Below are 22816 nucleotides of genomic sequence, written 5' to 3'. Positions count from 1 at the left end.
GGACACTCTCACGCACCGTACCGGTACGGACGTTTCAGAATGAGCAATTTTTAGCCGAAACTTTCCTTAATCTGCTTGTTCAAGTGCTCCAAGTGACATTATTCGCTGCCTACTCCCAAACGATACTTTCGAAGGATTAAACTTTCCCTCCTACTCCGTGCCGGAGTGCAGCGGATTGGCTTTAAAGTACGAACCGAAATCCTTTGTTGATTTTTCGGCACCGATGGTGGCACGAGGTGTCCGTACGCGCCGGAACAGGATACAGTACTACCAGCACTACCATTAATTGGCGGTCGCTGTAATCCCCCGCGCGCGTATACACCAGTAGGTACGCCGTTTGGAGAAAATCGCAATCCAGCTCTCGAAACTCTCACGCTACACTGCTTTCTTTTGGGTCGGCATCGGCCGGGAGAAAAAAGAATCATTGTGCCCCTTCGTTCGCTCGCTGGCTCTCACTTTTGTTTTTTTGGGGGGCGGAATGTCCGCTCTCGGGCTATGTTCGCGTACAGTACTCTGCAGTGTTTTCGCTGGAATACTGCTAAAATAAATCGATATCCACGTGATTTTGGGGTTGAAACTTACGCACCCCACTAGGCGGCATGGCAGCGTTAAGGAAGGCAAGAGTCTTGAAGCGTTACGCGAGCGAACCAAACCGATGTGAGAGCGAGAGCGCGAACGTTAGGTGGAGGACACGCGAATTGTTCAACTTCAACTGGCAACCTCCAGACGTGTCGGGCTTCGAAGAGGGATCGGTTACCGTGCGGCATTTTTCTGACGTTTAGTACCGCATTACACATGCCTATGCCCGGATCCGGAACCGGTCGCATATGGAAAGCTCGCGTATTACGGTACGGGAGAGCGTGAAGGATACAGTGTGTTGGGGGAAGGGTTTTGTTTTAGCTACTCTCGGTACGGACCAGCTGTACGGAAAAACTAATCTGAATCAGTGAAACAACACCAACCAAAAAAAAGCCTACTAAAACGGTCTAACAATATTCATACTTTCAGCCGAGTTGTACGTCTACGCGGACGTGTACATGTGTCAGGGTTTCGTTTGTTGAGTGAGTTTGGTTTTTTGCTAGTGTAAAAAAGACGGATGAAACATGACATGCTTCCCTACCGTTGGTAGGAAACGGTGAAACACGCCGAAGATTCATAAAACCGGCCACCGGGGCATTATGAAGCTTTGTGTTGAAGCAAAAAAAAAGAACTTTTTTTTTGCATGCCAAGCCTTTGGATTTTGGTATAGTGCTGATTTATGCGGTGTTATCGTTAGTCATTTGCAATGAAGTGAAAAGTGAAGAAAAAAAACGAACAGTCCACAGCAACTGTTACATGCCTTCGCGGCTTGTCGCGAAGGGTTGCGCAACTAAGCATCCTAATTACCCGGCAAACGAAAACGAACTAGAATGTATTGCGAAATCCAAAGCAAAAAAAAAGCAACAAGAGGGAGCGTTTATGCGTGCGATCAAGCAAAGTGTAGCGATGATCGATCGATTGGCACCGTATCGATTAGTAACAGCCGTGTGAATGTGATAAGCATCTTCCCAGTTTGTTCCCTTTACCAGGGAGTTGTATACAACCCTACCATTATTCAATGCATGACAATTAATATAACGACTACGTTTGGCTTTAACCTGTTCCTTCGTGTCGTTTGCAGCTAATTTGGGTTCACGATGGTGCCCCTCATTTGATATTTTAATATCACGAGAACGGTTTTCTTCTTAATTAAGGCCCGTTTTACTACACGCTCGTTCGACGTACGGTGAGTGAACTGTGCGTCAGAAAACGGTTAAACGCTCTGAAACGCCCGCGGTGAGTCGTAATTTGGAGTGTGCTCGTGGTCATAGTGTTCGTACGGTTCTGCCAGGCAAACGAAAACAAACAGTTGCCGGACCTAACATACATACCGCTGATAGAAGCATGTGCAATGTTGACACGCCGCGAATTTTCTCTGCATTCGTCGGCAACCTCGATGTCGGTTGGTAGCGAAGACATCACACCAACGGGCAGACCTGTGCGTACGAATGAGTGCGAGATTAGGATTGATAATTTCACGCACCCAGGTAGTCGATTGTTTACAGAACAAAACCTACCAGACTCGCTGGGTTCGGTTTCCGTTTCGGACTTACTGCATATAGGACCTTGGTAGATGCCGTTGATCGGGTTTGCGGTGTTCTGTGAATAGAATGCACGAATGTTTTAGTTTTTGAGCGGAATTGTGTTTGGTGGGAAAAAGCGACCGGACTTACCTTGGCGATCTGTAGAAGGACTATCGAATGTTTTATATTATCAAGCATTGCCTAAAAGATCAAAGTGATATTAGTAGATTGAAGTGAAACAATTCTTTTAGTGCTACACACTTACATTAACGTGCTCGTTGATAGTTTTAAGGTGGGTCGCTTCTTCCGTATCACCAAGCGCTTCCAATCTCGTCTCGAGTTTCTGCATTTTGAACAACAGGACAATAATGTGTCAATGAATAAAACTCCTCCCATGGTGAAACATGGTGCGGCAACACTTACCGTTGTTTGGTCAATCATAAGCTGTAGAAATGCGTCCGCTTCCGTCACCTTCCGATCGAACAGTACCAAATTGTTTGAGCGCCGAATACTGGAACCGGGTGTACCGCCACCAACACCATTGCCACTGCCCGGACCACCGGATGTGAAACCCATCGCGCTGCTCTGTGCGCTCGTGCTACCACTGCCGTTGTTATACTGCTGATCCCACAGCGCTCTGCTACGGTTTGCATGTCGCAGTATCGAGTCCTCCAGGCGACGAACCCATTTTTCGCGTTCTTCTGCATCGCGCGCCTATTATTGATTTTGTTTTAGCGTTGTAATACCACCGAGTGTGTGTGTGTGTGTGTTTGTGAAAATCATGATGTTTGAGTGCATGGTATCGTGTGCCATTCCGAAATAAACCAGGACACGTTGTACGATGTGTTGGTATGTGGTGGTGGAATAATCAACAGGGAAGGAAGTCGTTAGCCACACGTGAAGCCTTTTCGCACGAAACCGGCATGTTCCTTAGCCTTACCTGAAAGTGGAACGTCTTGTGATCGACGGTGATCGTAAATGTGTTCACATCCTGGTCATCTATACCGATGATGGCACCCTTTAGACGTACGCAGCCGCGCCGCACACCTTTCATCATTTTTTCCTTTGACTAAAAGATTCAAATAGACAAAACATAAATACAAAGGGAGTTAGTAACACGTTTTTTCGGTGTTTATATAGTAAATCCGGTTAAAATGTTGCATGATAAGTGAGGTTTAACGATGCTCTATTGCTCAATTTGAACGAACAACTCATAGTAGCTCACTTCTAGTGGATCCAACCATATACTGTAGATCATCAGATCTCTTTGAATATATTGTCTTGAGATATATTGCAGATAAAAGAAATTAAATTGATGAATCCCAAGCTGCTAATGCTGTGTTTCATGAGATCATTTTTTTCTTCTGAATTACTATAGTATAGAACAACTAGTATCTACGTAGGATAATATTAAATTCATTGTGAGTTAATGTCATCTTCAATCTTATACACTCGCAACCTTTTCTCGTCCATTGGTCAACTTCAATTCGGCCGTCATTGTAAGTCGTTTATGGCCTGGATACTTTGTGTTGTGACGTATTAAAATTCCTTGCTTAATAAAAAAAGCATCTTGCTAACGCACAGTGCGGACAATGTACTGTCTTGTTTGCCGTAATACGACGCACATTAATGTCTAATTAAGTTTTCGGAGTAATTAAGCAAATCCGCACATCAGCGAATCGTTTACTCGTTATTGCAGTGAAACACACGGTAGTAGCGTGGAACAGCCCAATCAATCAGTCTATTCCGCGGTGTGTTCCGGATGAGCGAAAATATTCATGAAGCTATTTCTATTCATGTTTTCACACGGTATAAATTAGAACTTTTTTTCTGCATCCTTGTGGGATCTAAGATATTTGTGTGTTACACTGGAACACAGTGTGTAAATTACATGTAATTATAAATATGGTTTAGCAGAAGGTAAGAAAATGCTTAATAACAAAAATTATATAACTATTTTTTGACAATCAAGTCTCTTTGCAAGCTATGTGTCCTTCAGATGCGAGCTCTGTTTGCTTGCCCGCGGAAAAACATCACCATGCATTCGGTCTAAAATAAAAACTTGTTTATCTGACGCAACAAGAAGCAGTGCGAGAGAGCATGTTCTTACCGACAGCTTGCCTCGACAAGAAAGCCCTCCGTTTTGGGGCAGGCTTACCGGCGCCTTTGCACACTGCCGAGAATCTAAAACCAACGAAAATGCCACCGTTTCAAAACAAAATCTCGCTTATAAACGAGCGTCTGCTTGGCGCGGCTCCTCAGTACGATCGTAGCACATCGACGAATCTGAGGTCCGAGCTCGTCCGGCAAAAGTGCCGTCCGAAAAGAAGTTGTGTGACGTTTTGTGGAGGGTGAAAATTGCATGTTCGGGAGAGGGAGAAAGCGAGAGAGAGAGGGAAAAAAGAACGATCCACTATCAAGCGTCAACCCCTTTTTTGCAGTAACAGCAGCAACTACCCCCAAAGACAACCCAGAGTAAACGACAACGTTCGGCAAGGTCTGTGCTTTGCTTAGAAAGTGGCATATGGTGGTCGTTCTACTAACGCCAGAGGTGGTAACCAGTGCCCCAGTTATAAATGAAATAAGTGTCTTTTTTCGTTGCCATTAATCGTTGCCAAGTGCTCCAACAAGATGGACCTTTACCAGTATTACATCTACGAAAATGCCGGTAAGTAGTGCATTGCTTGACTCGTGGTGGGCAATAAAAAAACGAAGTCTTCTCGTGTATGATGCTGAGCCCTGCCAGTTCATGGTAATCAGCAACGGGTACAAGGTGGACAATTTTTAACGCTTTTTTGATGCACTTGTTGAATGTACAGATCAACGGACTAAAAACTGGTTTCTGGCGGGGTCACCGGTTCCAATCATTGGTATCATTATCTGCTACTTGGCATTGGTGTACTACATAGTTCCTAGGTAATGACCCGTACGACATCTGCCGGTAAGGTTGTAAGCTATGCAAAATTGTAAATTATCCTTCACATTTGCACAGATTCATGCGAAATCGGGAAGCTTACCAGCTGAAGACATTCATGGGATTCTACAACCTGTTCCAGGTGGTGTACTGTGTGTTCCTCATTACGAATGTAAGACTATTACCTAAACACTCTGGCAAACCGTGTTCTAACCGTCCAAATATCTACCCGGAATATTGATTATTTTAGCTAGTAAAAGCAGGATGGAGACCTTACTTTTTCTATCGCTGCGTCGAAACCGACTACTCGAACGAACCGAAAGCGATGCTAATGGTCGAAACGACGTGGTACCTCCTGATGATCAAACTGTTCGAGCTGCTCGAAACGGTTCTGTTTGTGCTGCGCAAGAAACAGAACCAGGTGTCGGTGCTACACGTGTACCATCATATAAGCACATTTGTGATAGCGTACATCTACACCAAATATATTGGAGGTAAGATTTATTGCTTACGCACAACAATAATGTCCTCTTGAATGTATCTCTCGTTTGTCTCATTTGTAGGAAGCATGCTAACGTTCTCGATCGTGGCGAACTGTGTCGTGCACATCATCATGTACTCGTACTACTTCATGTCTGCGTACGATGTGCCGGTGTTCAAATTTCTCGTGGCGAAGTACAAAAAATATATCACCAAAATTCAACTGGTAGGCAAAAAGCACCCCAAAGGCCTACATTCTTGCACATGTCCATAATTAATCGCTCCATAATTTTGCTCCCATTCCACAGATCCAGTTCTGTCTGATGATGACGAACAATCTGTTCGGGCTCAATCCGCACTGTAACGTGTCCAAACCGTTTTTGGCCATGTACATACCGAACATCTTCATACTGACGTATCTGTTCTACGATTTCTACAAGAAATCGTACAGCAAATCCAAAGCAGGCAAAGTGAAGCAATGAGGCAAAACACAGCAGCTTGGTCGTGTCCGCTGTCGGGAAGTGCGCCGAAATCCTTGGAGTGCAATAATAAATCGATTTTAGCTTCAGCCTAACGACGACTGGATAGAGCGTGCCGACTCCTGTTGAGACACGCGACTTATACGACGTAGAGAGCAAAAGCTCCAACAGGGCAAATATCGTTTCAATGCCTTAGCGAGAGGGGAAAGCTTTAACTAATGTGATTGAATTCCGGGGCATGTATCGTTTTATATGCCATTGTTTTGTTTTTGTTTTTTTTAAAGGATTTTTTATTATCACAATGGGGAAGGGCATGTTGTTGACTACAACTTACGGATCAGAAGAGGGGGTTATTTATGTTTTGTACAATTTATTTTTTTAGATCTTAAGAATACACTATCATAGAACCATATTACAATCTAGTGCTCGCAATCGGTCGAGTCAATTACGGGGACATGGTCCTGTCTTTATCACTGCGACATAAACCTTTGCTTCCGAGTGCGTAGATAGAAAGAGAAGAGAATCAATTAAATACAAACTTCAATTGCTACTTGCAGTTGCCAAACACACGCTCTCAATAAATGCAGAGATGTTTATAGATGTGTTATGAGGAAAGTAAAAAAAGCTCACAAACTATTTGAAATTATAAACAACGAATAATTATTCCAACAAATAAATCAAAAAAATTAATTGAAATATAACAGTCTGCATCTCTTTTCATTTGTGTGATTGTATAAATAAAGTTGCTGAAAAATATCACACATCAGGTATTAAAATATAGACATTAACCAATAAACATGAAAATCGTCAACATCCATCACGACTTAATTTAATGCTTAACAACGAATTACTCTTCTATGCTTATGTTGTTAGTGTCACTATATATTGAATAATTAAATGAAGTTTTTAAACTAATAATACGTTGTACAACAATCTAAATCAAAGCTGCCGTTACAGTTGAATTTAACATTCAAATTCACGCAACACTGGCGTACGCACCTAGGCAAGTTGCATGCAATTTATGGCACCGAAGAAAATATTGGATACAAGTACACAATACAACCAATTTTCATTCCTACGCTTTGTTAAATTTTCTTTTTGATTTCTAACATTCAATGTTTATGTTTGCTGTTTAATTTTAAAAGATAATAAGTATAGATAATGCTACTTAGAATATTTATAGTCTCAGGGAGCAGCTTAGAAGCAAAGGTTGGTCCAGTATGTGTGAAAGAATCATTTCAAAACGGCCAATTTAATAGTTTTATCCAGTAACAGATGTGTTGGAGTTGTGATTGAATTTGACAGAAATATTGATGATAAATCTCCGAGAACCTAAATTACCATACCTTAAACGCAACACGTGTCCCTGATATTCAACAGTTCGACAAAGGAGACAGGGTTAATGGAGGTCAACAGTATTTACACAGAAATAGTTTCATTCCAAATGTTTGTTTGTAGAATGCTTCAGAAACTTGGAACAAACACTAGAAAATTAAAAATGTATTTATCAAATATACATTTTACCGTAACGTTTAGCAAATCATGCATGACTGTGCACGCTACCTTTTATTGGACAAATTAAAAATTAATGAAGCACTCCAGTAACATCAGAGGATCATTGTTCTCTGATCTTCCGCATCATTATGTAGTCCTTTCTCAATTGTTAATGCTTTATCAATTATTAATGAGCAATAATTCATATTGTTTTAATCTGTCTACTAATCGATTTCTTATGAAAAAGCTTCGTTTATTAACTTGACATATTATTGATTAACGAAGATAAACTTAGGAGCTGGTTTATATACAGCAGTAATGTTATACTAGCAATAAGTATTTGTACAACCTCGCGGGCACGTAACACTGGTCTGATAATGATACTGTGCGTTCTAAAGATGATTACATTTGATAGAGGAAATTTGTGCATCTGCGTGTGTAAAAGCCAAACCATTAGGTAAGTGAGCACGATCTGTTTGCTTACGTGCGAGCAGTTGTTGATCCAACGCAGACAATCAAGTTAATTCCCGCTTACATGATTTTTTTTCGTTGCCAAAAGTGTTACGTTTCAAACATTCAGTGCTCCGAGCGTTCATCAATTATCTGGCAAAGAAAGTTGAACCTAGATCTGGATATTGTGGTAGTTTCGATGCCATTCAATCATTTTGCAAATTGAAATCCTAAATGATTAGTTACAGGTGCCCTTTTTAGATATTGAATTATGTAAATGTTACTCAATTTTGAGGTTAGATACATTACTTCTTTTTCTCTCTTCTTGGCTTAACGACCTCTGAAGAAATGCCGGACATTTCTAGCCTTCTGGACTTATTTTTAACAAATAGCCGGATACTCAGTTCTTGGTTTGAAACAAAATTTGGCATTCTGAACTACAAATCCAGTGCTTTCTCCATCGAAGAACATTCAACTCAACAAATCTTGAGTAACCCTGCGACCTCATCCAAAGCCTCCAAATTTCAACCGCGAGGTGCCGGCACGCACCGCAACTTTATTCAAACGTAGCATTATGTTGCATGACATTTCCTCCGCAACAACGGACCGATTGTTGCATCGACGTAAAGGTGGAACGAAAGAAACTTTGGCATCCACTACCATTTCCATAGTGACCCGGGTGCAGAACGCACGCGTCACGGAAAAGAAGTTGAAGCGGTGGAAAGTGGACGCACAACACCCATTGTTGTAGCATTGATTTCGCGCATCGTTCCACAAACCGACTGCGCACGGTTCAGTCAACGTTGGGACGTCAAGCAAAAGGGTGTACACCTGCGGAACACAGCACGAACGTACGAAACGCTGTACGCCGGTTCAGTGTGTAGGTTTTGGGGTATTCGAATCAGCTGATACCGGGTTGGAAGTTGGAACCCACGGTAATACAGTATGGAGTCGAATGTGACCGAAACTGTTGGGGAGTCGCTGCAGCAACAGCTTGACCATTGGTATACCTTCTTGGTGGAGGATCTGAGCGATAAGCGTGCGGCACACCTACCATTCCTGCACAGTCCACTATGGCCATTGTCGGTGCTCACCGTCTACTTCCTGCTCGTGTTCTACTGGATACCGCAGTAAGTATAGCAAGCGGCGAACCCATAAATGGCCACTTCCAAAACCGTCTCCGTTGCTTCACCGTACGTTAGCTACATGCGCGATCGCAAACCGTACGATCTGCGCAAACTAATGCTGGCGTACAACGTGTTCCAGGTGGTGGTGTGCTACTGTCTGATCCGGCAGCTCGTACGGCACGGCTGGACATTCCGCTATCTGTACACGTGCGAGCTGGCCGACTACTCGACCAGCAAGGACGCGATCGGGTTCCTGCACGCGGCCTATCTCAACTACTGCGTCAAATCGGCGGAGCTGGTTGAGACGGTGCTGTTTGCGCTGCGCAAGAAGCGCAGCCAAATTTCCTTCCTGCATGTGTACCATCATGTGTTCACCTATTTGTTGGCCTGGATCTTCGCCAAGTACGTTGGAGGTTCGTAGCCATGGGTATTAGGAGACGAGTTCCCTTTGCAACGCAATTCCACCTTTAATTCTCATCCTTACAGGAAGCATGCTCACGTACACAATCATCGTTAATTCGCTGGTGCACATGTGCATGTACTCGTACTATCTGCTTGCAGTCATACCGAACTATGTGCCGTTTTCGTTGAGCAAGCTGAAACGATATATCACCGCACTACAGATTGTAAGTAGTTTTGTTTGAGGAACGAGCAGAGATATACAGTTTCTGGAGGACATTTTGTTGTTGTTGTTGTCTTGCCTTTCATTTATACTCCAGATACAGCTAGGGAGCATCCTGGTGAACATCATGTTCGCCATGCGAAGTAGTTGCGCCATTCCGCGTACCCACATCCTGCTTTATGCACCGTACATGGTTGTGCTCATATCGATGTTCATCAACTTCTACATGAAGACGTACAGTGGCATCACCAAGGCACTTAACGTTTGCTACACCGACGGTGGCGTCCTTAGGAAGACTAAATAGTGTACGAGTGTACACTATTTGGATGTGTTATTAAAACCAGTGTTTACCAGAAAGTGTAAAGTGAGCGACGGAAGTGAGAAATCCTACTTTAAGCACAAACAAACTTCCACTGAAAGTGATGGAATTTCGCATTCGAATTTCCGATTATCCGTGGAATTTAATTAGTTCCCAGTGATCCCCGAAAAAAAAAAACAAACAACACGAAGTGCTACTGCTGCCATGCGGGAATAGTGGGTAAAGGGAAACGGGCAATGGGATGAAGGGCTGGAGGGACGAGTGTCAACATTCTACATAGCATTTGCATTGACAAACTGATGCAAAATTAATTGCACACTTATTTCTTTTCAACTTTGTACCGCACGCGCACACCCGTGACCCTACACGACACGGCTGTAGATACATTTGATTCTGTTGGGTGATTTCAGGCAGCCTACACTCTTGCACATATATTATGCGGATGAATAATAATTAGGCTTTCCGCTTCCTTATCGGTGAACCGGCGTGATCAACCGAATGATATGATTTCACGAATTGTTCCGCACAACAGGCAAAAAGCTCTACTATTATGCATTAAATGTATAAACACTTAGCATTTTCAATTGCGGTCCGCGATTGGTACTGCGTTTGATACTATTAAATTATCTGCTTAGCTTGTAAGATCCACTATCGTAAAGCGAGAGGGAAAAGAAAAAGCTTTTAAACAATTTGTGCAACACAATAAAGAGAGCAATAGCAATATAGTAAAAGCAGTGATCGCCGCAAGTTATGTAGAAATAAAAACGAAACGCAACGAACGATCGAGAAATGATTGATCAAAAATATAACATGATTTTTTTATACATTCTCCTTCATCCGAAATTAAAAACCAATCCGTTGTTACTAAAACCACTTAGAAATGAATTATTCAAAACACCGAAAGTTGATGATACAATTATTTGTGTTACATACAGTTGCTAGTGAGAAAGCTTTGTTCGTATAATCGTCTCATTTTTACTTGCTTTTTGACGGCAATTATTTTCCTTTAGTATATTACTATTCTCTCAAGCATTTGTAATAAAATCCTCCCTAAAATCGATCAGAAGGTCAGAGGATTAAAAAGCAGAGATCACATAGCTCGTGTGTTCCAATGTTCATTAACTTTCAATTGGTCAAGCGACTAATATTTGCCCTAAACGAAATTCCTATCTATTAGATATAATAGTATTAATATCTATTTATAATATTTACCTTGTTTTGTATATCTCCTATGAGTGCAACATACTAAATAATTTTGTCTGAATAAATTTAAACAACCTAAAACTTTACCAAACAGCCAACAGCAAATGGTGAACACAAACTGACTTGATTAGCAATGCGAGCAGATAGCAAACTAACCGCCAAACTAACCTCGTTGGAAGGGATGGTGAACATAACAGTTAAAAAAAGGACGAATTAAGAAAATACCGGTTTGCTTTTAGAGGCTACGTAGTAGACGAATAGATAAGTCTTTTTTTGCACTACATGGATATTTTTATCCATATGATGATAGACACAAATGATAGACAAAAACAAGATCTTTAGTACCTACGCCACTTAAAAATAATTTGTTATCACCTGCTTTGCATGCAGAGAAAAAAACACTCGCGAGATGCGAAACATACGCAAATAAAACACAGCAGAACGATAAAATATGGATCACGACATTTCAAGAACAACTCCAGATGAACTTGTTCCATATGGTGGAATATAAGATTTGTACTTGTAAAACCTTTTAATGTACGTTGTCAACATTGAGACTCAATTTGATTATTATTTTTTTCTGCGTAAATGACTTTAAAGTGTTTTCGTAAACACAAACATTTGTCTCAAAAAAATAAAATACCATTACGGAAAATGAAAATTCCCGAGTTTTTTTTATTCTTGCGCGGTTTTTGAGGAGTTGAAGGATAAACATGAAACACAACATCCTTCTGACGTATAAGCTATTCTCAACTTCTTCTTGATGTTCCATCCACTTTCGATCAGAACGACGTTTTATCGACGATAGTGCGTACGTCAACTGTCCTTGACGGAGGGAGACTTCCAGCTCTTAGTCTTCGATGCTAAGCAACGAGTAGACGAGCTAGGGTCAAATAGACATTTCATGTAAAAGACATACCGACTTACGTTTGCGTCATACCGTGTTAGCAAGCGATTACACATTCCAAAAAGGTAGTCGTCGATTGACGTTCTTCAGGGAAACCCTTTTCCCTTCCTTCACGTGATGCTTGGAAGAACCCGTCACGCACGTGCCTATGGGTGTTCTCAATTGCTGCTTTAATTACTGCACTGCATATTGCCATCCCGATTGCTTGCGTTCATAACGATACGTATACGTGATGCGCCCAATACCCCCTAGAAAATGCAACATTGTTGGAAGTTCACACAAATTCTGACGTCATTACCCACCAATTTCCCATCAAACGCCCGGACAGGCGGTGCGATCTCCTTTAGACAACGTAATCGTCGCTCAAAAATAAGATCGTAATTCTACATGCAATCGTCCAGTCGGAAGATGATCGTAAACACAGACCAAATATTCCCCAATACGAGCTGAAGATGAAGATGGCAAAAGGTGCGTTACGTGATATACACTCGCAATGGTGGAGAAGCTTTTCTGTGCACTGTTAAACGCCGGGAAGGAAGATCGATCGATCAACATAACAATATTTTTCCTGCCCTTCCCGTCCGTCCAGATGTCGGGATCGGGAGTTTGAAAGTGTTTACCACCTGCGCCAGGGGAGTTTTCGGAGGCATCGCACGGATCGTTATTTAATGTTTGTCTCCCCCTTACCAATACGGAGGAGCAATTATTGACACAGCCAGATTGACCCGCCTTAAATTCATCACCTACTCCGGCAGCAGCGCAACAACAACAACCGAAAACAACACTTTAAGCGTTGGTCGCAGACGCACCGGCACAATCTAGATCCTTTTGTGTGTACGGGGATGAGGTAATGCGTATTATGCTGAACGTTTAAAGGGTGTATCGAAGTGGTGTTTGAAGTCAGCAAAGCGTTGGAATATGTAGCATCCTTCATTTTACGCCATCGGACAGCCAGTTGGAAAGATGTGTATTGTATTGTTAAATCATTAGCAATGGTTGTGATTTTCTGTAGCATCAATCTATAGCACAGCAAGGATAAGCAATGACCATGTCCCATTAGAAATCGAACACTTTGTGAAGGGGATGTTTGTGTCTTAACAACGTTGTTGATTTTAGTCTCCTAAAACTTTCATTCAATTTTAGCATATGCCTTTTAATTCACATTTTTATTTAGGATTTCTATTTTTCATGTAAAAAAATGTGCGAAAACAGAAATTTTCCTTGGCTTTTTTGACAGAAATATTTATAATTAATAAATATTTATAATCAATTTTTAACGACGTTCAGCAAATGACCCACTGCTTAGGGTTTTGTCTTTAGTATGGAGGAATGATTGCACAAAGGGAAACTGCGAACGAAATGTGTTAAACAAACAGCTGTTAATTATGTTTCCATGAGATGTACAGTATGCAACGAATCTGTTCCCATCCCTATAAACTGCACATGTTTAACAATCGTTACATTCAACAGCAAACTGTGAAAATAAATGTAATTTCATTGCAAAAAAGACTTTGCACAAATAAAACTATCATATAAAACTCCCTTTTTCTCACCTTAACCTTCGCTAATACTCAACTCCTTCCCATAAACAGCTAACAAAAGAATGAAAAAGAGAAACGCTTATGCGTAAATGCATCATCATTCACAACCTTTATAGCACGGTGTTCCGTATTGGTAAATATCTAAACTAAACTAATCTAAACGCAATTCGATAAATATAGCAACAGCAAAAAAACCGAATCCGAAACAGGCAAACACACAAATCGACGCGTGTCAAATTCTGCCAACATTCACACCATATCTGCGTGAAAAATGCGATTAAATTGTTGCGCACCTTCGCTTTCTGAATGTTGCCGCAGCATAAGAATATGCAGTCGGTTGGATCGCCTTCCCCAGTAAAACGAGATTTTGCTTTCGCCAAGGTTGCCCCGGCACCGCTAAACGGGCGGCTGGAAACAAATGTCCCAACGATGTTCATTTCCACACATCAATGTAAGCGATCGGGTGCACGCTCCTTTAGATCGAATACCCTTGTCAAAAGGTGGTGAAAATTAATTTCCGCATAAACACGCATTCCTTCTTACTGGTGCTACCCTACAAAAGGAAAAAGAAACACACCGTGCATTAGAAAATTGTATTGACAACAAAAGCCCAACACTATCCGATTGGTCGATCGTTCACACTTCTAGCAGGGTTGCAGGTTTTCCACTGCACCGAGGCTCTCTGTTGATTTGGCCGCATTCATCATCATTGCGAACCGATTGACGGGTTACAATAAGGAGACAAACAAAAGCACCATTCCTTCGGTTGCATGAGGCTGAAGTTTGCGCACGGACTTTCACCTGTGTCCAAGTGCCGCATACGATGATGCGCTTCACGATCGCGCATGCACTTGAACCCTACTGAAGGCGACAACGCCACCCGACGATGGGGCCGATGTGTCAGGGGGTGGCCTGTTGGGCGGTGATTACTTGAGAGCTAGTGCAACTCAATGTGCAAAATATAAAATCGTTCCCTGATTCGCGTTTCACTTTCTGCACTCAAGCCGCAAGACGATCGGAGACGATAATTTTACAAAATAATTTATCCACTAACGTAACCACGTACGGATAAACATTGCCAAATTAAACATGAGCTTTAGCGCAACGATGGCGGAACTGGTCCGGTTGTCCTATGCTCCAACGAACTGCAACCGGGTTTACAGCGTAGTTGATCAAAGTTAAAGCTAAGTTAAAAACGGAGAAAGAAAAAAATCGGAAAATGTTATTTAATTTTTAAACTCGTGTGACGTGATCCACCTTCGCACACGATTACAACAGTTTGGTGATTGCATTTTAGATGAACTTTGGTTATGTTGGGGAAGGTTTTTTTGTTTTGGGTGGGGGATTATTATGTGAGATGTGCAAAAGAAAAGTATCATCTCGCGTAAACCTGGGAACGACCTTCCATTATGTGACAAATTTATGCTGCGCTGTTATGAGAAGCTGATTAAATGGTGCGCGCACACACAATCAACTCCCGCAACAAAAAAAAAAACACGAGTAAAACACAGGCAAATGATAGAAACGAATTTTGATACACTTTTTGTTTACGTCTTCTAAAACCTTCGCTAAGCTTTTTGTTAGCTTTTGCGTCTTTGCCATTGAAGATCGTCTCGTTTCTCAGGCGATTGGCAACGGCATCGTTCCATTTACCGAGCTCATTACCGGCTGTCCTTCTACCGGCAAAGTAGCAATTGCGATACGGATTAGCCATCGGTGTTTGATGGGTACGGGTCAAGTTCGTGCCGTACCTAAATTACATCGGGGTAGGATGAATCGGATTAAAAACAGGTTACTATTTCCTACAAACAAAAAAATTGTCTTTATGCGTGATCGAACTGACTATTAGAGAATTTTGATAACATTTTCTAACCTACATACGCACATACCTTTACCTCGGTGTAATGATTTTATAATTTAATACCCTACAACAAACCAACAACAAAAAACCAATTCCCTTGTTTGCCCTGCATTGAACGCTTATTCTAACACTCTACTCAGCTACTTAACCTCCTTCCCCTTGGCACGAGGTTAATGAAAACAAACAGCCGATTTAGGTTAGTTTTAATATGATTTTCCAATACGGTTAATGTTTAAAAGGGCAACATCATGAATCGTAAATTTCTCTGCCCTTGTCTGGAAGGGTCGTACACGCTCCCTTAAATATATTACATTAAAAAAAAACCAAAACCTAAAGCACGGAAGCATGGAAACAGTTAAACCGTATTTATTGTTACACCCTTTCTATTCGTACCTTACACTAACTAACCTATTCCAAAGTGAATCAGTGTGTATTTTGATAAAGATGTTGTTTTATAAACAATCACGCCAAATTATCAATAAACGCTTAATCCACGTCTTCTTTTAGGTTATAATTAATCGAAAATTAAATGTTTTTCTTTTAATTTAACAATATATGAGATGAAGTGATATCGAACATCTCATTAAGGAGCAGCTGCTAAACCGTTGTACTACACGATATGATTACGGTGGAATTTCAAACACTCGAATGATATAGAACATTCTTTTCCCAACAACAACAACAAAAGGCGCCATTGCTAAAACAACGAAAAGCCTTGACATACGTGACTTTCTGCACGGGGATCGTGTCTCTCACCAACGCAAATCATTTGTACAGAAGTATTCGCAAATATCAGATAGTCCACCGATACCGGTTAGTCCATACATATTCTTATTAGGCAGGAAGAAAACTGCTCCAATCATCTTATCGGTTAGCTAAAATTTATAATACAAGCCTCTTCTCCTCCATCTCCCATTCCCACGAATCCCCTTCCTGCCCTTGAACGATTAGCCAAAAGTTCGATTAATGATGATTCCTTGTGAGTCCTTGTCGTGTCTACAAGATGCCAACAGTCGGGTTTACCTGGTGTCATCTGAATATACAATCACGCATAATATCATGTGCGTATCCGACTGTGCCTTTCGTCTGGTTGATAATGAAAATCAACCCAGGAAGAAATTTACATTAAAAGTGGCGGGAAACATGCTTCAAGCAACCGCGCTTAAGCCGGTTTTAGAGTTTAAATTAGCAAACAGGCGTTATGACAAAGGAAGCAAAGAGGAAATCAAACAGAAGGACAACAAATTTAACGAATTGTTATATATCAACAAGAACACTAAAAAATTTGTGTAATTTAATTTCTTCTTTCGCCTACGTATTATCATGATCATTTGGCTGATTTGCAACAATGTATCCATCACTTTTTTTGAGGGTTTTTGTTCACTTTCGAAACGTAATAAATCAAACCTTTAGACCCCAATCAAGTGCAGTACGAATCGGGTGGTACAGTAAGCTATTTTAATGACTTATGACCAATTTCGTTGGTCATGAAGTGAGCGTCGGTGTGCGCTCAATTCGTAATTAACCGTTCGAATGATGACATTACTAGGTAGTGTGAAACCCCAACACGTAGATAAACCATTTTTGCGGAACTATGCCTGCATAGTGGAGATCAGTTTTGCCGATGCGTCAATTGCGTGCAAGATACATTTGGCCGATACTGAACGGATGTCACCAGATCGTGATGAACAAAGGGCATCTGACCGGCAGCTGTAACGTGGATAGGCGATTGGTTACGCGAATCTAGACTATAATAAGTCCTTCTATTCAAGAACTTTATGCATCGCTTCCAGAGGAAACCTCACAAAGTCACACGAAAACTGTATTTAGAAATTAGGCAAAGGTAATTATAGGCAGCCAGTTGTTGGAGGTGAAGATAGTTATCTAATGTGGAATTTTGTATCATTTAAGGTTCGCCTTGAAGTGCTTTGCTGTTCTCCTTTATATCTCTTGTTGTCTTCTATTTTCTGTTGCGATGTTAGTAATTTTGATATTATGTTTTATATACTTCTACTATATATATTATATTGTTCTACTTATACTTTACGTTACTTTATATCTCTTGTTGTCTTCTATTTTCTGTTGCGCTTTTTAATAATGTTGTAATTATGTTTTATTTACAATAGTACTACTTATACTTTACTTCTTTGTTCTATGTTTTATAATCTTATAATGCTTTTTTCGCTTTGCTTTGCAATTTACCATTTTTACCAAAGACCTAACTAGACTTGAAAACTGTTTTAAAAGTAAAAGTACACTTCGTTCAAATGTTACTTAATCCATGACACACGCCCCATGTTTCATGATCTAGCCAAGTTGTCCTATAGGAAGGCCTATAGGAAAGGGACCGGTTTGCACCAAAAAATACCGGCTCAACGTACAACCGATGTTGCGAGATTTTTGGCAATACTTTAACTGGTATTTACATCACATGCTTCAAAGCCTCACACGTGCGCTTTGCAATGGACAAAATTTCTCTCGCTAACGATCCGCGGCGGCGTTGGTGCAAAGGAGTAAAAGTGAAAATAGGTCACTTTCGGTTGGAGAGGGTGGGGGGAGAAAATCTTTCTCCAATATCTATCCCTTCCCATCCCTCCCTCCCCCCAAACATACGAGTTCCAGCTGTAATCGGTTCCTTGCAAGCTAGGATAAAGCCCTAAAGAAACAATCAACATCCTCCATGTTATGCGACTGACCATGTTGCAAAGAGAGATCGTTCGAGCAATGAACGAGATGTATCGTTGAAGACATTTAACAACAAAAAAACACACACACAATAGGAAAACATCAAATGGGCTGCTGCTGGCTTGATGAATGATGCACGAAGCAACGTGCCGCCGTAACGAACTTCTCATGGTGCTGGTGTCGCGCAACAGTGGACCGATCGCACTCGCAAACAGAAAACATTACCACGGACCGGCTAGCGAGCACGAACGCGGGACGCGTCTTACAGTTCATGGTTGGATTGTGTCCCGCGTGGACGTGTGCCGGAGAGACAGCAGGAAAAATTCGTTGCCATTTTCGTTTACCGTCGCGTCGAAGTTACCTCTTGGCGGTGATACGGCGTGTTTGTTTCCGCGTGTGTTTGTACGAAACGCGGTGCGTCTATCATATCGAAGTCTCCGACAAGCGACGAACCCGCGCTCGAGCGGACTGGTAACGGAGCCGGGTGTGGTGCAGGAAATTTTGCGATCGCGCGTCAACTGTGCAGCATATAATTAGGCGGGCGCGTTCTGAAATCGATACTAGATCGGATACCAGGAGTTAAAGGGAGGGTTCCGTTTAGCCATCTCATTACTCATTTCGGGACGCTTCGTACGTACGTACGTATCGTCGGACGTGATCGGAAAGGTGTAACAGTGCCCGCGAATGCGAAACGTGGAATAGAGGAAACAGTGAGACAGAGTGCGACGAGCCGGCCAGTTCTCGACGGAAGTAAAGGCCGAAGGGACTATTGGAAGTGTTTCTCTTTTTCATATTTTGAATTGAATTAAAAGTACGCGAGTGTCTTCGGAGCATCATGGATTTTCTTCAACAGATGAATCTCACCGATTTTACGATCTACGATCTGTTCAACGTCAAAGGTGTCGGTAAGTTTCTGCAAGCAATGAAAACCGTCCCATCCCGTTCCAAAGTGCATAAAGGCAAGGGTTGAAGAGACAAAAAAAACACACATTAATGCCTACACAGTACCGTTGCTACTGTTTTGCTTTAAGCTCAGCAAAAATTTAAAAACACAACTTCTGGCCACTGACGAAAAAAAACTGCTAACAAGCGAAATTATAAATAAAAATACCCTTTTCCCTTTTTACACACGGTATAGTACGCGGGACTGGGGGGGTCGAGAAGTTCCGTTTTGCTTCTCTTCCATCGTGGCGAAAGTGGTGACAAGAAAGAGTGCCTTTCAGTAGGGCATTCCTGGTATTTATGCGCCACACGGAAGGCAATCCACAGTGAGGTCTTTTTTTATGGTCGGACCATCTGTGACATAAACCACGAGAAAGCGACACCCTCGCGTAAGGGTTTGCCTTATACAATGCCGTCGATTCTAACGGTAGAAGATCAGCCCAGTCTGTCTGGTGGAAAGCTTTCCCTTACGTCATATCAACTGAAAATATCAACGGGCAAGGATTTTGCAATTTGGTAACCTGTCTGTTTTGTCCATTCTTTCGTCACGTGCATACCAATGAGTGAACGAAGATAAGGATATGCGCAACTATGTACGAAATCTTCACTGTACGCTGAACGACCGTATGGGGACTAAAGATCTGGTCGGCAATAGGCAATTGAATTGTACCGTCCCAAAATTAGACAAAAAATTATATCCAATTTTGTAACACGCAACAACAGAAATAGGTGGAGACCAAAAATCACCAAAAAAGAAAGAGACTCAAAAAAGATCCACCAGCTGTTGTACGAGACGGACTGCTTAAGTATGCTGCTCATGCGCCGAGTCAACGGACGTTAGATATGAAGGTGGATGAAATATATTACCTAACCACCAAATTCTAAATGCCACCTTATGAAGGAATTTCGGACGAAAATTGCTCAACGATCGGTAGTTGGCTATAAAAATACACAACCATGTGGCAAGTGTCATTTTCTAGTTTCTTTTTGTCCGACTCGTCTAAGCTATTAAAACACTTTCAAACGTATAATTACACAGTTTTGCAGATTGAGCATTACATTGAGGCGACACTTGTAAAATGACCTTTGCGAGAACATTATCTGTGCTTAGCAGTGTTTACTACATAGTGTACACTTGGCAAAACGCAAATAACTTCAACAAGAGGACATTGCAGAAATAAATAAAAGAAGAACAAAAAACGCAAGCACTTCATAAATGAGGGCGATAACTAGATATTGTAAAGACTTCGGGGGGGAAAACTAGTGGCCTTTAAACATGTACTGAAGTGTATGCAAGTTAGACATGATTAACTTTGAGTGATTTGCCTACTGTTGGATATACATTTTTATCGTTATCTAAATGGGAACATTTTCTCTTTGAATATGCACACATGATACAAAAAAAAGCTCGTTACAACCCAAATTTCAAACGAACCGTTTCGCGTTTGATCGTTTTGCACGTGCGTTTGTGTGAGTCATTGTGTGCGATCGTATCGTTTTAAAATTCTGTCCAAAATCAAAACAGCTCACCAACTCGCCAAGATGGGAAACCGTCGGTCAGTTCGACACAAATCAAAGCTACGTTTTGCTCACCTCCTCCATTCCACCCACCATTTCGTGTAATCTTCATCGTTTCTTTGTTTCTTTGCTGCGTGACGCACACGCTGCTGACTTTTGCAGAGGAACACATCGATGCCTATCCTTTGATGGCCTCGCCCGTACCGAGCTCCATCGTGATTGCCATATACCTTTACTTCATCTACAAATATGGACCAAGGTATGTTTCGCACCGTTCCCATTGACGATGCGCTCTCATCTGATTAGAATAATATCATCCGTACGCAAATTCGCTGCTGGTAAGATCAATTCACGCGGTAAATAGATACTAATGAGCTGGTCGATGCTCGGTTCTATTGCAGCTACATGGAGTACAGAAAACCGTACAACTTGCGATGGATCATTGCGGGCTACAATATCTTCCAGGTGGCTGCGTGCGGATATCTTGTGTTTAATGTAAGTATAGGCGCAACAGGGCCGGTAGGAAGCCATTTCATCGCTCCAGTTTTCCCTTTTTCCATTCTTCAGTACATCAAGGTAGGATTCGAATTTAAGTTCATCGGACGCTGCACACCGAAGCTTCCTGTTACGGAGTACGAACACGGGCTCGATGCGGTCTACTACGGGTGGCTTGCGATGTGTCTCCGAATGATCGAATTCATCGAGACGGTGTTTTTCGTGCTGCGGAAGAAACAGAATCAGGTCTCGACGCTTCATGTTTACCATCACATCAGCACCTTCCTTATCGTCTGGTGGAGCTTGAAGCTAAGTTTGTGTGCGTGTGTTTTTTCGTTACACAAAAATGAAAGAAATTTCCACATTAAAACAAAGAGCCTTTTCCCATCTATCACACACAGCCTACCAGGAGATGTCCATCATGGTACTCAACTCGATCGTGCATATGATCATGTACTCGTATTACTTCCTGTCATCGTTCAAACCCTGCCAACCGTTTACTAACCGCGTTAAACCGATCATTACCATCATCCAGCTGGCACAGCTAGTTACAATGCTGGTACACGTGTATGCCGCCTTACAGCCGTCTTGTGCTGCCAACAAAACCATCTACACACTGCACGCTATTAATCTTGTCATCCTGATCAGCCTGTTCACCAACTTTTACATTCAGACGTACGTGCGCAAGGCACGAAAGTTGAAGCAGAAATAGAATTAGTTACAATTCGGTTTAGTTTTTACTACTGCTCGGGGTACATATGGGTGGGAAAATGGAGGAATATTTCGAATGATAACATCATGCCACAGGGTGCTGCAGCACAACCTTCCGTATGCATTGCCGTTGATGTTACAAAAAGAGAAAACATTACAACGGAAAATGTTTCATCAGCATTTCCGTATTGCAGATTTCATACCTAACATGAGAAGGCTGTACATTTTATCTATTTATGCACTTTCCTATTATTCTACCTTCTACAGCTCTGGACTGCCTTCTTTTTTTCGCATTTGTGCTAAACAAAAATAAACAATACAAAAATTTCCCACCATGCGTCAACATTCATTGTACAAAAGGGTAACTTTGGGCGATAACGAACCTGACAGTTGCTATCGAAAAACGTGATTAAAGGGTTTTGACCTACTGAGCAGTTAGAGTCTAATGACTGATGAATCAGCCGATGTTCCTTACTAAATTATCAAACCGTGGCGCTTCTAGATAATCGTCCCCGTGGGGTCTATTAAAATTGACCCCTCGTTTTTTTTCCTTTCTCATGAAAGATATCGCTTATCGATTGCATTTTAAAATAGAGTTTAAGGTGCTGCCGTATGTGATACAGTTGGGGTCTCAAACTGGTTACGCTGGGCAATAATAGCTGTCATGAGTAACGGAGGTCATAAATATGCCTCAGTTTGCTATCGGCGAGTGACGTAAAATTAATCACGACTACTTTGTATACACTTCTGCAAACTGATTGACATCTGTCTGGTGTATGGGTAATAGAATTTTCTTATCACCTCAAGAGGAAGCTAGCGACAAAATGCGCGTGCCTAGCATTGTTTACATAGCGGTTGACGATGTTTTAGATGAAGAGACGAACCAAACCGGCCTTCACTGATTATTTCTTTTCATCACTTGAGTATGATAAGCTTTGCAGAATTTGTAATTGCGCCTGGCAGCAA

The 22816-nt window shown here is 41.7% G+C and overlaps 4 protein-coding genes across 6 annotated transcripts in view; 3 read left to right on the top strand and 1 right to left on the bottom strand.

The window, feature by feature from the left end:
* Window positions 1-22816, bottom strand: part of LOC125772272 (oxysterol-binding protein-related protein 9) — a 37249-nt gene that overhangs the window by 13325 nt on the left and 1108 nt on the right. The window contains exons 2-7 of one of the 2 annotated variants that reach the window (XM_049443807.1): window positions 3043-3171; window positions 2526-2816; window positions 2368-2445; window positions 2253-2303; window positions 2097-2178; window positions 1911-2015 (exon numbers count right to left, since the gene is read on the bottom strand). In XM_049443807.1, the coding sequence (XP_049299764.1) occupies window positions 1911-2015; window positions 2097-2178; window positions 2253-2303; window positions 2368-2445; window positions 2526-2816; window positions 3043-3171 (736 nt within the window). The remainder of the gene's footprint in view (window positions 1-1910; window positions 2016-2096; window positions 2179-2252; window positions 2304-2367; window positions 2446-2525; window positions 2817-3042; window positions 3172-22816) is intronic. The other variant, XM_049443808.1, reaches the window with a different exon arrangement.
* LOC125772288 (elongation of very long chain fatty acids protein AAEL008004-like) lies at window positions 149-6676 on the top strand. 2 transcript variants are annotated; one of them, XM_049443836.1, is made up of 7 exons: window positions 149-848; window positions 4544-4770; window positions 4922-5018; window positions 5095-5188; window positions 5267-5510; window positions 5580-5722; window positions 5805-6676. In XM_049443836.1, exons 2-7 carry the CDS (start codon window positions 4734-4736, stop codon window positions 5976-5978), a joined length of 789 nt encoding a protein of 262 aa, XP_049299793.1. In that variant the 5' UTR covers window positions 149-848; window positions 4544-4733; the 3' UTR covers window positions 5979-6676. The 2 variants fall into 2 exon arrangements, with proteins under 2 accessions (XP_049299793.1, XP_049299791.1); XM_049443834.1 differs by having other exon boundaries at window positions 149-1061.
* LOC125772285 (elongation of very long chain fatty acids protein 4-like) lies at window positions 8098-10796 on the top strand. The gene is made up of 4 exons (XM_049443831.1): window positions 8098-9049; window positions 9122-9459; window positions 9533-9672; window positions 9766-10796. Exons 1-4 carry the CDS (start codon window positions 8865-8867, stop codon window positions 9970-9972), a joined length of 870 nt encoding a protein of 289 aa, XP_049299788.1. The 5' UTR covers window positions 8098-8864; the 3' UTR covers window positions 9973-10796.
* Window positions 17563-22180, top strand: LOC125772287 (elongation of very long chain fatty acids protein 1-like). Its single transcript, XM_049443833.1, has 5 exons — window positions 17563-19089; window positions 20807-20903; window positions 21046-21139; window positions 21212-21458; window positions 21541-22180. Exons 1-5 carry the CDS (start codon window positions 19020-19022, stop codon window positions 21849-21851), a joined length of 819 nt encoding a protein of 272 aa, XP_049299790.1. The 5' UTR covers window positions 17563-19019; the 3' UTR covers window positions 21852-22180.

Source organism: Anopheles funestus, chromosome 3RL (genome assembly GCF_943734845.2).
Source record: "Anopheles funestus chromosome 3RL, idAnoFuneDA-416_04, whole genome shotgun sequence".
NCBI lineage: Eukaryota > Metazoa > Arthropoda > Insecta > Diptera > Culicidae > Anopheles > Anopheles funestus.
This window is presented reverse-complemented; position numbering and strand designations above follow the sequence as displayed.

Excerpts from the sequence above, each read along its gene's own strand:
- LOC125772288 (XM_049443836.1), top strand. The coding sequence starts at position 4,734 with ATGGACCTTTACCAGTATTACATCTACGAAAATGCCG. Across the intron at positions 5,189-5,266 it reads GTGTGTTCCTCATTACGAAT|CTAGTAAAAGCAGGATGGAG; the intron begins GTAAGACTATTA and ends TGATTATTTTAG. Across the intron at positions 5,511-5,579 it reads CTACACCAAATATATTGGAG|GAAGCATGCTAACGTTCTCG; the intron begins GTAAGATTTATT and ends TCTCATTTGTAG.
- LOC125772285 (XM_049443831.1), top strand. The coding sequence starts at position 8,865 with ATGGAGTCGAATGTGACCGAAACTGTTGGGGAGTCGCTGCAGCAACAG. Across the intron at positions 9,050-9,121 it reads GTGTTCTACTGGATACCGCA|CTACATGCGCGATCGCAAAC; the intron begins GTAAGTATAGCA and ends ACCGTACGTTAG. Across the intron at positions 9,673-9,765 it reads ATATCACCGCACTACAGATT|ATACAGCTAGGGAGCATCCT; the intron begins GTAAGTAGTTTT and ends TTTATACTCCAG.
- LOC125772287 (XM_049443833.1), top strand. The coding sequence starts at position 19,020 with ATGGATTTTCTTCAACAGATGAATCTCACCGATTTTACGATCTACGAT. Across the intron at positions 19,090-20,806 it reads GTTCAACGTCAAAGGTGTCG|AGGAACACATCGATGCCTAT; the intron begins GTAAGTTTCTGC and ends TGACTTTTGCAG. Across the intron at positions 21,459-21,540 it reads GAGCTTGAAGCTAAGTTTGT|CCTACCAGGAGATGTCCATC; the intron begins GTGCGTGTGTTT and ends TATCACACACAG.